The sequence below is a fragment of the Stegodyphus dumicola genome, chromosome 8, assembly GCF_044657685.1.
Source record: "Stegodyphus dumicola isolate Sdum_Otavi_A_Nest chromosome 8, ASM4465768v1".
Classification (NCBI taxonomy): Eukaryota; Metazoa; Arthropoda; class Arachnida; order Araneae; family Eresidae; genus Stegodyphus; species Stegodyphus dumicola.
In genome coordinates, this window is record NC_140775.1 from 171,824,627 (window position 1) to 171,839,409 (window position 14,783).

The 14,783-nt window shown below is 32.8% G+C and overlaps 1 protein-coding gene across 1 annotated transcript; it reads right to left on the reverse strand.

Annotated features, from left to right (window-relative positions):
• Positions 1-512: 512 nt before the first annotated feature.
• Positions 513-2,810, reverse strand: LOC146996039 (heat shock protein 70 B2-like). The gene has a single exon (XM_085822746.1). The coding sequence runs from the start codon at positions 2,596-2,598 to the stop codon at positions 682-684; it is 1,917 nt and encodes a 638-aa protein (XP_085678872.1). The 5' UTR covers positions 2,599-2,810; the 3' UTR covers positions 513-681.
• Positions 2,811-14,783: the final 11,973 nt, after the last annotated feature.

A 14,783-nucleotide genomic window follows, 5' to 3' on the forward strand; every position in this document is an offset into this window, starting at 1 on the left:
CACATATTGCTCAATTGACTGTACTTACCCACTCATATGAATATTCTCTCTCTTGCTGCTGGAGTCTACGCAGTAAACATTTGCACAATGTATTCAAACCCTGCTTGAAACATATTTGAAAAATTTTCAACGTGTAACATTTTCTTGTTGTGAAACACATTTTTTTTTTTTTTTTTTTTTTTTACATTTGTAAGCAGAAGAATTGGATATGGTTTAATGTCTGTTATTTGAATACCATCAGCTCACTGCATCGTAAATTTCAAGTTTTCTTACAGCTGTATGTTTACGGAAACCGAACTTCGTAAAAACTTCTCATTATGCACAATACAATTAATAATCTGTAGCTTTAAATAAGTGATTCTGAGTAATTTGTTGAAGAGTTGCAAAATATTTATTATGCTGTGCATGATTGCAGATTTACTTGTAAAATTACAAAGTACTTTACATCTGCATGAAAATATGTTTTATCAAAATACAGGGGAAAAAGAAGACACAAATGAAAACACACATAATAAAAAAATTAAATAACTTACTTTATTTTGTTCTTCTGGAATTAAATATCACAGATTTAAAATATAAAAAAATTCAATCATTTAATGATGCAAGTTAAATTTACTGGCGAGACATGATATATTTACATATATACATGGAATTTGAATGCTCTAATCAAAGTCCAAGATGCTAATCAACTTCTTCAATGGTAGGGCCAGTGCTGGTTCTGGGCCTAGGTTCCTGACTAGAACTGAAATTGTTTGCTTGATGCAATTTAGTCATGAGAGGAGACAATTCAGATTGCACTTCTTTCATTTTATGTTCTATTTCTTCCTTCTCTGCAAGTGTATTGTTATCTAACCACTGAATTACAGAATCGCAAGTCTGCTTAACTTTGGCTTTATCTGAGACAGACAGCTTATCGTCCGATGCAGAGTCAGCTGCTTGCTTTACGCTATACACGTAGCTTTCGAGGGCATTGCGTGAAGCTACTCTCTCTCTTTGCTCTGCATCTTCTTTTTCGTACTGCTTCGCTTCTTCCAGCATCCTCTCGATCTCCTCTTTCGACAGACGGCCTTTGTCGTTGGTGATGCGGATGCTCTGCGACTTTCCAGAGCTCTTCTCCATCGCAGAGACTTGGAGGATACCGTTCGCATCTAGGTCGAAGGTCACTTCAATCTGGGGAATGCCTCTTGGAGCAGGAGGTATTCCCGACAGCTGGAACCTCCCTAGCAAGTGATTGTCTTTTGTCATTGCCCTTTCTCCTTCATAAACCTGAATGTCTACACCTGGCTGATTATCAGAATAAGTTGTGAAAACTTGCGATGTCTTGCAGGGGATGCGGGAATTTCTCTCGATGATTTTGGTCATCACACCACCCGCCGTTTCGATGCCCAGCGACAAAGGAGCTACATCTACCAATAGGACATCTCTGATCTTCTCATCTGTGTTTCCTGTCAGAACGGCGGCTTGGACGGCTGCCCCATAGGCCACTGCTTCGTCTGGATTGATCGACATGCAAAGTTCCTTCCCATGGAAAAAGTCTCTCAGCATTTTCTGTATCTTGGGAATGCGTGTCGAACCGCCGACCAAGACAACGTCGTGGATGCTGCTCTTGTCTAACTTTGCATCTTTCAGGGCTCGCTCCACTGGCTCGAGGGTCGATCGGAAGAGGTCCATGCACAGCTCCTCAAATCTCGCTCTGGTTATTTTCGAATAAAAGTCTATCCCTTCGAATAGGGCATCTATTTCAATGCTAGCCTCCGTGCTGCTGGACAGTGTCCTCTTGGCTCTCTCACAAGCAGTTCGCAGCCTCCGAAGAGCTCTTGGACTGGAACGCAGGTCTTTGCGATGCTTGCGCTTGAACTCCTCCACAAAATATGTCACCATCCTATTATCAAAGTCCTCTCCTCCCAGGTGAGTGTCACCGGCTGTAGATCTCACCTCGAACAAGGAACCTTCATCGATTGTCAGGATCGACACATCAAATGTGCCACCTCCCAAGTCAAAGATTAGGACATTCTTTTCACCTCTCAGATTCTTGTCCAGACCATATGCCAGGGCAGCTGCTGTTGGTTCGTTGATGATTCTCAACACATTCAGTCCAGCAATTTTCCCGGCATCCTTTGTTGCTTGTCTCTGCGAATCATTGAAGTATGCAGGAACTGTGATTACAGCATCAGTAATTTTTTGCCCTAAGTACATCTCAGCAGTCTCTTTCATCTTAGTCAAGACCATGGCACTTATTTCTTCAGGATTAAAACACTTGCGCTCACCTTTGAACTCCACACAGATCTTTGGTTTGCCGCCTTCGTTTACTACCTTGAAGGGCCAATTTTTTAAATCTTGCTGGATTTTGGGATCATCAAACTTTCTGCCAATCAACCTCTTTGCATCGAAGATGGTGTTTTCGGGATTCAGAGCAACCTGAGATTTCGCTGGATCGCCGATCAGCCTCTCGGTCTCCGTAAAGGCGACATAACTAGGTGTTGTGCGATTGCCCTGGTCGTTGGCTATGATTTCCACGTTTCCGTGCTGGAAGACGCCGACGCAAGAGTACGTCGTCCCCAAGTCAATACCAATAGCTGGCGCTTTTCCACTCGGCATCTCAAATATTACTTTAACAGCAATAATAAATCACTGCAGAAAGTCACTGGTCGAAGAGAAACGCTTTCAGAAAACTTCACAAAAGATTCGCAGGTAATGCAAAATCGCAGCACTTCGAAAAGTCACTTTGTTTGTTTACAACTCTAACGGCCGCCATCACGTGGCTCATATTTATACTTTCGTAGCGGCTTCCGGAAGTGTCGCGAACATTCCCCGGCAGTGACATCAGAGCGATTGTTCTGCCACCTTCCAGATCATCCGGAAATTTCTCGAAGAATCGCTCGTGGTGCCCTCTAGAGGATTCCAGCAGAAGTAAAAGTAAACATTATAACTTTCATTTAACAAATCTCTTTCAGGGAACATTTAAGGATAAACTAACTTTAAATCGCACAATTTTCGTTAATAGTCATCTTGTCGTAAGCTCGTTTCTTGAAACATTAGAATACGCTGCTGAAAGCAACGTTCGAAATTATCATCTGCATTAGAAATCTCAAATCTCAATGTAAAAAAAAAAAAAAAAACGACGACGAATATTGAGATGTCAATGAAATTCACCAAAGAATTTTAAATTTAAATTATCTCCACAGCTGAAAATTTAAATCTCCGTTCTCGAAAACGTCCTTCGTACGCAGACAAGTCACATAAAGTCACTCATTTCACATCTAGACAGACAAGTCGTTCTTAAAAAAATCTTATCCTCAGTAAAAAATTCTGTGTTGAACTAAATACGAAAGGAAAAGTGTACCGATTGCCAAAACCTTTCACAGTATGGTCAAATACTGTCAAAAGAATCCGTTTTCTCTCTCTTCAGTTCAACACCAATAACTTTAAATTTCAGAAGTCATTAAACAGCAAAAAATGAATACCGTTTAAATGTAAAATGTTGTTAAAGAATGTCACGAAATCGGAAAGCATTAATGAAATGCGCACCTATAAAACAACACCTTAGAAGGAACATAAACTAACGGGAAACAAATATGAGCAAGAATTATTAATGATTCAAGTAAGAGTCTTAGCAAATATTGAAGACATAAAACTTAGATATATTTATGCAGTCTTTTTCCTACAGCCGAAAAATTAGAACGCCTACGTGAGTTCTAAGTAGTTTAAATTCACGTCAAATAATTATATAGCACTTTTTTTCTTTTTTTTCCCCCGAGAAGCATTCATTATATCATTATATGCTATTTTCTTGTTTAAGCAGAAAATTCAATTTGTCTGTGAGTTACTCCCAAATTTATAACAGAAATTGATGTAATACTGCAGATGAATAATAAGTTGGTCTTTTAAAATGTCATATCCGGTTACAGAATTATTATTTGTCTCATTACACACTTGACAATACAACGGATTTTAAGAATTGTGTCGTAACCTCTCAGTCACGTATAATCAGTAAGAAAAACATAAATTTTGTGTGAAAAGCCTGCATACATTCTGCAAAAGGATAAAAGTTAAAAATATATGTCAAGGTTATGCAAAGGAAGCCTCTTTCTCAATTTTCCCATCACATCATGAATTAATTCTGCAAAAACTCTTGGGAATAATCCCTTTACAGTCTCAACTGTACATCTGATTCCTAATAGGCATGAAATCACTCCTTCTTAAATTGAACTACAAAGAAAGGTTTTCTTCATGTCAGGTATAGTTGCAGACAATGCAACAACTGTGAGTTCTGAAAGTACAATAGTATATCTCATACAGTTTAGCTAACAACTGTATTTCTATGGGGAATTAGAAATAAATCCCAACTTTGTCATATTTCTAACAGACATAGATGAAATTAATCTGCAAGAATATTATAAATGTATTAAATTCTAGAATAAATCAGGAGAAGATATTGCATTTAATAATTTGGTTTAAGAGTAAGAAAAGTGAAATTCATTTCAATTTGCAAATCACAGAGAGCTTCATGTTGTAATTTTAGCTCATGCAAAAACATACAAGTAGATTCAAAATTGTTGCTCCAACAGTGGTTAAAATAATAAGTTAAATTTTTATTTAACAGAATGACATATCTGTTAATTTATAAATTATGGAACTGGATAAAGTATAAAGAGATAACAAAATACAAGCTTTAAGAAAGAAACCTGACTATAGGATTTTTTATATTTCTTCAAATTATTCTGGTAATAAATATATTCAAATTTATATACTCTTAATGTTTTTATTTAATTGGCCCAATTCGAAAAATATGAAAATCAAAAGTCACCAAAAAGTAGCAAAATTAATGTCATAAAATGTGCTTGAAAAATTTAAAAGTTCGATCAGTAACAAAGAGATACATTTTAAAAGTTTACAAATATTGGAAAATTGAACAAAACATTTTTGCAACATATGAGAGGCTAATAAATGTAGCAAAAGCTACACGTAAAACAAAAAATTAAACAAACGAAAGTTATTAAATAGAAAATAAATATTTCTCTGCATACTAAAATTTTTACTTAGAAATAACAAAATTCTGTAGTGACTGGCTGCTGTGTTTAACACCAAATCACTAAACAAATGATATATACATATTTCATTATACAAAATCAATTTCCACGATATATTAGGAAACTTTTTTCTTTTTTTTTTTCAAGTTTATATCAAACGTATATATCTTCATGGGACAAGTGACCTTCTAAGGATAGAAAATTAGACTATGATGGCACAAATACCAACAACTACTAAATTGCAAAAATGTATACCAAAGTAAAAGGTATTAAAATAGTGCACTGTACTGTTAAAGTAGAAAATCTAGTGATACAACTGGCATTAAGAAATTATACAAGATACTGAGCATAATTAAAGTCAAACTTTAAAATATTGAAAACAGAAATTTATTATGGCTAATGGTAACAAAATTTCTTCTCAGTGACAACATATTAAAACTTTACTCAACTGATTAAAAAGATCTTTTTTTTAGATACTTATTAGATATATTTAGATAGAAGCCACTAGAACTCACTTTAACTGTGAGAAAGAATTAGTCTGAATGTATTCTAATAAACTCAAAGCGAAAATAAAATTATGATTCAAATTGAAGAAAAGAACGGTGAAAGCATTTAAAATTGAAAACTTCAATTAAAATATCACGTATTCCAAAATGCTCACTCTTGGAATCAAAACTGTCCATTTAAGAGGAGAAACACAAAGGCTTCCCTTGAGGTAAGGAAATGTAGTTTGAGTATTTTGTTTAAGGCATTTTATACTGGAAACAAAGATATGGAGGTACTTCATGGTATTCCACAATTTTTTTTTAAAGTCTCGAATTATTAACTAAGACTTGTAAGCTTAGTTAATAATTACACACAAAAGCTATCTGTATGATAAAATTGTGGAACAACTCTATAACTCAACCACAACTCCAAGACATCAGTAAACAAAGCTAATATTATACTTGAATACTATACTTGAATGATTTTGTATACTAACCTCTTTATGTTCTTTGATGTCATTTAATAATTAAGCAAGCATTAGGAATACTTCTGGCTTGTATTTTGAGGGGAAAAATATCTAAAATTTATACTAAGTTTCTAGTTATTTCCTCCGGAAAGGGAAGGGCAAGCTAGGAAAGAACCTAAAATTCTTTTCACGGAGCATTCATTATGTTAATTTTAATTCATTTATACTTAACTCTGCTAGATTATTATGTAAAATTACATCATTTTTAAAACTAAAAATGTGCATAACAAATAGAACACACTATAAATCCATGGTGCGACATACATTATAGCCGAGTGGAAAATGTTACAGATTCTTATTCAAGATTTTAAAATTGCACCATTTGCAGCAGAATGATTCTTACTCTTAAAACATGTGCTGCCTTATTTGATGGTTAATGTGAATATAGCACAGACTAGAATGGCTATCTGCCTAAATAGACAAATCACTTCATGAAAGAATTTTCATAGGAAACTGGCTTGTATTTATTTAAATTACATATACTACATTAATATAGCACTACTATTTGCTCTATTTTGCATTTAAAGGAGGGCGTAGGTTTGAATTTTAGAGAACGAATACACTGTCTTTGTGGCATAGAAGAACTTTAAAATACTGTACAGTAGAAACATTAGTGGTAGGAAAAGCCAGGTGGGATATCCTCAGATTCACCCCTCCTGGAGATGCACAGTGAGAACTAAGATAGAGAGGAATCAATTCATGTTGTCCCCTGGCAAAAGGACTGGTACCTGTGGTTGGGAAACAATGGACATAGAAATAAGTTTTTTTAAATAACTGTCATATACACATGAAAGTTCACATGCATGTATATTTTAAAATAAGGAAATACAATACGTTTCACTTCTTTTCTAAGGGAGTTGCAATAGGTGTTTTTTCAAACATAAATTTTTGGCTGTAATTTTGCTGTTCGTTTGACCTGGGTTCATTGCAAGGTGAACGAGCTGACTGCATGAGCGTTTGCATAGTTTCTCTTATGTAACGTGGACATCAGCCAGTTTCACTTAAAAACACTTTCAAGAAGGTGTCCCTTCCCCTAAGTAAATAACCCTTGTATGCTTTACTCTAATGAAACAAACCAAACCAATCAAATAAGAATTTCCTTTAAAAAAAATTAAAATGCTCCTTGTGACATACCTTTTTAAAAAATTACCCTTCAGTATTATTGAAAAAGAGCATTATGGAGAAATCTTACTATAAGAGTTTTTATAAACTTAACAAACTCCAATTTTAAAACGCATACTAGATTTTAATTACACAGAGGATAATAACTATCTATCACAAATCTTGCATTTAAAAAACCTGTTAAAACACATGATGCATTCAAAGAAGTAAAAAATCAGGCAAAATACATTTTGGTGGTAAGGGGAGAAACATTTAAAATACAATCTTATTCTAATCATTCCTTTCCTAAGAAAGGATTTTTTATTTAATCTCAGTTTCTGTAAAGGTATTATAATAGACATAGATGACATGAAATTAAGAACATTCATTCATAAGCGTAAATGTTTGCTGAAATTTGCCACTGTCGAGTCTGTGCACAAGGCCTAATCTTCTGACATTTTCAATGTCGGACATGATAAATTTTGTGGGGCCGACCTTGCTGCAGGTTGAAATCAAGATGGTTAGAAATAAAAGCAGCAGTAACACGAGAAACTGAAATATGTAATCTGCTAACCTAATACACCAGATTATTTTCTTTTTTAATTTCTTGGGGGATCAAAATCATCAATCCTTATCATATTTCCTCATACATGTCTGAGTTGATATCAGTTTTCCGTAAGATATTTAAAGAGTAAAAAGTAGTTAAAAAAGAAACAAATTGTTCTCATTATGCAAGAAATCAAATTTCGACTTTTCTCAGTTAAAAAATATAAGTATTGCTGATTTATAATTAGATCAGTTATTAATTTGAATACATTGTCTACGTAGTCGATTTTCTCCTTCAAAATTCATTTCTACCTATTTTAAATTGTACCTTATAATTACAGCAGGTAAAACACAAGTTACATTACATCGGAAGATAAAAAAGAAAACTGAAGATGAATTTTAAGCCATTTTCTAATGCAACATTTAAAATTACATTAGCAGCAGTGAAAGTTTTCAAAGCGAATTTTGTTGAAGACGAATGCACTCAGAATAAAGCAGAATTATAACAGTATAAGATAAAACAGAGAAAAGCTGAAAAGGAGAAGAGATTAAAAAAACTGTCCTTTACATGCCAGAATGTTTACGATGTAATGATCATTTTTTTTTGCACCAGGAGCATAATAAAATGAGGAAAACTGAAAAAGGGACAGGAGAATGAGATCATTTTTTTTTTTTCTGATAATTTTAAATTATTATCCCATTATCAGAAAAGGTGCATTGGTTTTCTATAATAGAAACCAGAAAGGAATAAATATTCACAAATCACCAAAAAATAATGGAAGAAAACTTGCACAGAATTTGAACTGATTTAATAGTTGGCAAAGGCAGGGATATTGTGTATGCTAAACTAAGTACAATTAGAAACTGTGTGGTTCTATTAATTTTCAAAATTATTTACATTAAATTAACTTAAACCTTTCCTTTTATCTAAAAAGAGAAAAACGTATAGTTATTAAATTTGCTTCTCCATTAAAAGCATCACTGAAAGCAGCCTGTCTTGAAATAAGGGTGTTTGATTTGCAAATAAAAGTATTCTGCAAGTATGACACAGCCTGTAGATCAAATTATGAGATGGCCAGAAATCTTAATTTCAGAAATTTTAGATATGAAACAACCATCAAATAGCCAAATTAAGAAATTTCCCAAAATAGTTTACTACTGACCAACATGAATATTTTATTTTGATAATCACAAGAATTTCTTCCGTGTTTAATGTTTCATCTACTTCACCAACTAACTGATATCAAGAGTTGCATACAAAAAGATTAGACTGCCCTTTTTATCATATCACAAAAGTCCTTTCCAAACACTAAGATAAATACAGACCCCTTTTTCTCATAGGCACAATGAGAAATTATGCATGCAACAGCTAAAATTATTCCATTTCAGATTTTGTATATTTATGTAGATCCATTATCAGTTTTAAACCTTAGTTAGAATGTAAGAGATTACTTTTTCATTTGACAAAATTAAGTTGTGAAATATTCAAACACACTTTGGATGAAATTATAATATGTTATTCAATGACGTGAAGATACATATTAGGAAAACAGAAACTTCTGCACGAGTTTTCATCACAGCATCAGTAAGTGTAGTGATTCCAAATAGCAAAACATAGTGTCTATTAATAGGGAAGCTATGGATAAAATTTTATTAACGTGAGTTACATATCAATGACATTTTAAAATACATCTCTAGCAATTTGAAAACATAAAATAATAAAGACATAATGTAATCACATCCCATTTTTATAGGAATTCCCTATATTCAAAATGCAAATGATTATTTCTACTTTAAGCAAAAATGTTGGCATAAGTTTCACATAGATTCGGAGCAAAATTCTATTGATTTCAATGGCAGTCAGACCTATGTCAATCTTAAAGTATTAGCACCTCTCGTAGAAATAACCTTTCAAAAAGATCATAATTCTTAGCACAACAACAAATATTAATAGTCTGTAAAATAAGCATTCTCTTCCTGACCAAGAGGAGCAAACATTTTACATGCAAACAAACTTAAAAACTATAAAATATTTCACTTGGAATTTATAATTAAATTCATAATCTATCACTCTGAAATTATTTCAGTTGAAAATAATAATTTATAACTTCTTATTGGAGCCAAGCTAATTTATTTCTGTTTGGGATGCTTTTCCCACAGACCATCATAATTTCTTGCTTCGGTATCATGTATGCATTTGATTTCAAATCGGTATATACATACTATGTTTCATTAACATTTTAACATTTTTAGTCTTTGTAAATCAAAAGGCTTCTTTTATTAGGATTCTGATGGTAAAAGGATACAGAAAGCAAAGTCATTATGAATATGTCCAAAGTAAAGTGAGTTGGTGGGAAAGCACCAATGCAGTACAACTGACTAAAAGATTTTAAACAAAATACAGTCAAAAGTCGTTAATTCGGACACCCATAATTCGGAATGATCTATAATCCGGACCACAAAACTAAAAACTTTCTGGGCATGCGCCGCGTTGACACATGCGCATAAGACCTTTTACGACTGCGCATATGAGTGTGCGGAAGTGCAGAATATGTTTTCGTGTGCGCGTTTTATGTATAATAGACGTATAAGCTAAAATTATCTAATTATCTATTTCAGTTAATGTTGATGATTGCGTTGTTCCTTAATTTTCGAATTGGATCCGGCTTATTATTTTTTGCAGACTGTAAGAGCAATTTTATAAAAGTAAGCTTGAACTTTCGATTATATCAAATAGAATTTCCGATATATATTTGTCAATATGTAAAGGATCTAAAGCGAAAGTATGTTTTGAAATCCGAAATCTTTTTATCAATTTCACGCTGCTCGGCAGGGGGAACGCCGCGGCGGGCGCGTAATGAATTGGAAGTTGATTTGTCAGCACTATCCTTATCTTCAGCGCAGATGTTTTTATTTTATTTGGCTTATAATTCCTTACCAAATGTAGTATTTCATCTCGATATGCTCCGTCTTTGATATGATTTAAAACAAGTTCCTCGTCATTATAATTCGCTTCCGATAGCGAAGAAAAGTAACAGAGATTATTGAAAACGAAAAAATTTCGATTGACGAATTAGTCGGTGTTCTTGACACAGCAATTATAGGACTTGAACTGCGGAACTTTGTAACTGAACAAGAAATTATGTCTGTTTAATAGAATTAAAGAGAAAGTATTATCACATGAAACGAAGCAAAACTTAAACAACTTACATTGAAAGAAATGTTTAACAAAGTAAACAAATAAATATTAAGCTTTTTCTTTTTGCAAATTTTGATACCCTTTAGATCATAATTGTTCTTTATTTCAATAAATTACGGTTTCATATTTTTAATTTTAGAATTTCTGCATGCCATCTTATGAGATTTCAACTGATGATCTATAATCCGGAAAAATCGATAATCCGGAAACGCCAAAGTCCCGACGAGTCCGGAGTAACGACTTTTGACTGTAATAATGTACGAAAAGCAGTAAATAAACAACAAGAAAGGATATTTTTTTGACATGTATTACTCTAAATTTGGCTCCAGTCGAGAGAGTTTCGAATAGACTGATAATTTCAAATATGGGTTCGGTACAGAATGAGAGTGAGCACTTTATGGATTTCTTTGGCATATTTCGTTAAATACCTCGAAGCAGAATGAAACAAAATAAATGAGAAACCAAAGAATATTGAAATGAAGTTTTTATTAAATGTTCATTTTTCATTTTCCAGCCAAGAACATATACATTACAAACAGAAATATGAAGTCACGGAACTACATTGCTCCAAGGTGAAGATGACAGTGAGAGAACCATTCTCGAAAGGTATGTGAATGCTTCTACAATTTAGACTGCCAGCAGTAAAACGAATCATTCAAATTTTTGAATCCTGTTAACTGGGTAAGGTATGTGGAGTTTTTGGGATGAGCTCCCTTGCCCAGCATTCTAATGAAGTTAGGTCATTTTGTTTTACCATATTCAACAAACCAGTTCTAAATTCTAAAGAACAAAAAGCAATTCAATAAGAAGAAGAAGGTAAAGAAATCTGAAATGAAGCAATGGTTCTCGACCGTTTTCGCCCCCATGCACTTCTTTCACCAGTGCTAGACATTCATATCCCTTTTTCCAAAACACCTAACTACAAATGCATTTCATTAAATTTAGAGTATATTTTATTCTGTTTTAAAACAAAAAAGGTACAGAAAAATGTTTATAAATACTGAACTTGAACAAACGTAGTTTTTTATAATCACAAACTAAAATCAAATGCTTAATAGTTATATAAAAGGCTGATTGCATTCCTTCCTGAAACTAACAAATTCTCTCCCCCCTTCCTGAGAGACTAGCTGAATATGTTAAAAAAAAATTAAGCTTCAATCTGTGGAACAGAAACATAGCTAATTAAATATTTAAAATGTTCTCCCTATATTTGTGATAGCTGAGTTTTAAAACATTACTTTGAATTTAAAATAGTACTTTCAAGATGCTTTGGAAAAAATGAATCTACTCCTTTATATTATACAAATATGAATACATACAGTTCCAGTATCCTACTTTATAGGATGCCAAAAAGCTTTCAGTGCTACGAAATCATTACACACAAAACGACACTTGACTAGTGCAACAGTCTCACATTTAGATGAATGCTATAGGAAAACAAAATTATCTGCAACTGCGGATAGTTGTCTTGAGTGAGTCCATTATTTAATCGTGTATGATTACAAGCTTATATAGTGAACAGAGAGAAACACTGTTTCGAGGGCATGTTAGGAAAAGGAACGGAAATGTAACTGTTAAGTATGAAGTATATTTACCGGAGACCACACGACTAGTAACAAATGTTGCTAGGCTATTTAAAGGATGAAGACAAAATTCACTTGAAAGAAGTATGTGGCATATGAATGGAAATGCAACAGTAAATAAGAATTAAATATATTTCAAATAGTAATTCACGTGTAACAGAGTTCACCAGAGAAAAAAAAAAGAAAATAAAGGTGCAATGGAAGTACCACATAAAACACTTGTTGAAGTATAGGAAACTTTAAATTGTGGAAAATTGCATGCTACTGAAAAAAAGAAAAATTCCAGTATAATGGGGAAATCAGATTTGCTTCATATAATCGCAGCACTTCAACCTCAGAATCATACAAAGTAATAATATAAATTCATGTTCGAACTCGACATATCTTTTGATCACGAAGTTGAAAGTTAATTCATTTTTACATTTTACACTACAAGCAAAATTTAATAAACAGGCTATCCTTTTTTAAAACGGAAAGTTTAATTAACACATGCGAATATTATTCACACATAGAAAATCTTAAGATTTATGAATAAAAGTAGATATATTTTACAGATTTTGAAAGAGTAGTTTCCATGAAACCAAGTGAATTTGGAAATAAGCATCTCACTCAGTCCAAAAGCTAACTACAGATAATTGTTTTTCTTTATCATCGGTGAATAGAAACATTACTCATATCTGCATTTTATGCTCCTGTTTATTTCTTCATTTATATTTCTATTGCTTTTGTTTCTATTAATGTTTGAATAATAAGTTACACATTGTATAAGAGCAAATAATCATATAATTTTATTTAAACACTAAACAAAGTAAATTCCATTCCAAAACATTCTACATCATTTATTAAACTTAATACTTCGAACTCAAAGACACAATTTAAGATAAGATTTGTACTTCGTTTAGTAAAAATATTGTGCAATACGTGCCCCACCTTTCAACACCAAATAATAACAGGATTATTTTTAAAAGAAACATGCATCAAAAACAATCAGACACATTCAAACTTCAAAACATCTACCGTATAATAGCTGGAAAAGTTTGGGAAATTTTACATTTAATAAGACTTGCAAAAGTAAGATTCCTTTCACTTCATTAATTTTTCCTTCACTTCAAGATCAACGAATTGCATTTTAGAAAATATTTCACCTTAATTTTACAGAATTAAAACACATCTGTATATCCAAACATGCAATTTTGAAATGTGTAATTAAACTGCTTTTAGAAGTGGCATGCTGGTCTTGTTTCCGTTTCTGACAATCCACATAATAATAATAAAAAGAAATAGACATTTTCGTCCTCTAGATCGAAGAAATTACTCCAAACAGAAAATCATTTTTTTCTTGGAACAGAAAAATGGGAATAGTATACATAACAAAATTCCTTTCTGAAAGATTTCCATGGCCAGTTATTCAAAATCAAATTTATTACAATTTTACTCCTGAACACCATTCAAATTAAATGCACCTGAGGAAGACAACTTTAGAAGCATAACCAATGGTACAATGTACCAGTGTGCTAATAAAACACATTCAAATCTAGAAAGTTCCCATGCATCAAACTACCAGTAAGACTAAATTTTAAAAGTACCGAACATTTACTGAAATTACCACTTTACACAATTAATTACTGTAATTTGTCGCATTGAACTTCTAAAATGCACACGGGCTGCAAACAGTTCCGACTCATGGAAATTTTATTCATGTGAAAAGTCCAGCCACCCAATACTACTAACAGATGAAAATCTCAAATGCAAAAACATGTCTAGTCATTTTCACTATGAAGAAAAATAAAATCTCAGACATTTAACGTACACATGGATCTTACAATTTAGAAAACTTACGCAGTCCTGTGGAGTAGAACCACATATTGCTCAATTGACTGTACTTACCCACTCATATGAATATTCTCTCTCTTGCTGCTGGAGTCTACGCAGTAAACATTTGCACAATGTATTCAAACCCTGCTTGAAACATATTTGAAAAATTTTCAACGTGTAACATTTTCTTGTTGTGAAACACATTTTTTTTTTTTTTTTTTTTTTTACATTTGTAAGCAGAAGAATTGGATATGGTTTAATGTCTGTTATTTGAATACCATCAGCTCACTGCATCGTAAATTTCAAGTTTTCTTACAGCTGTATGTTTACGGAAACCGAACTTCGTAAAAACTTCTCATTATGCACAATACAATTAATAATCTGTAGCTTTAAATAAGTGATTCTGAGTAATTTGTTGAAGAGTTGCAAAATATTTATTATGCTGTGCATGATTGCAGATTTACTTGTAAAATTACAAAGTACTTTACATCTGCATG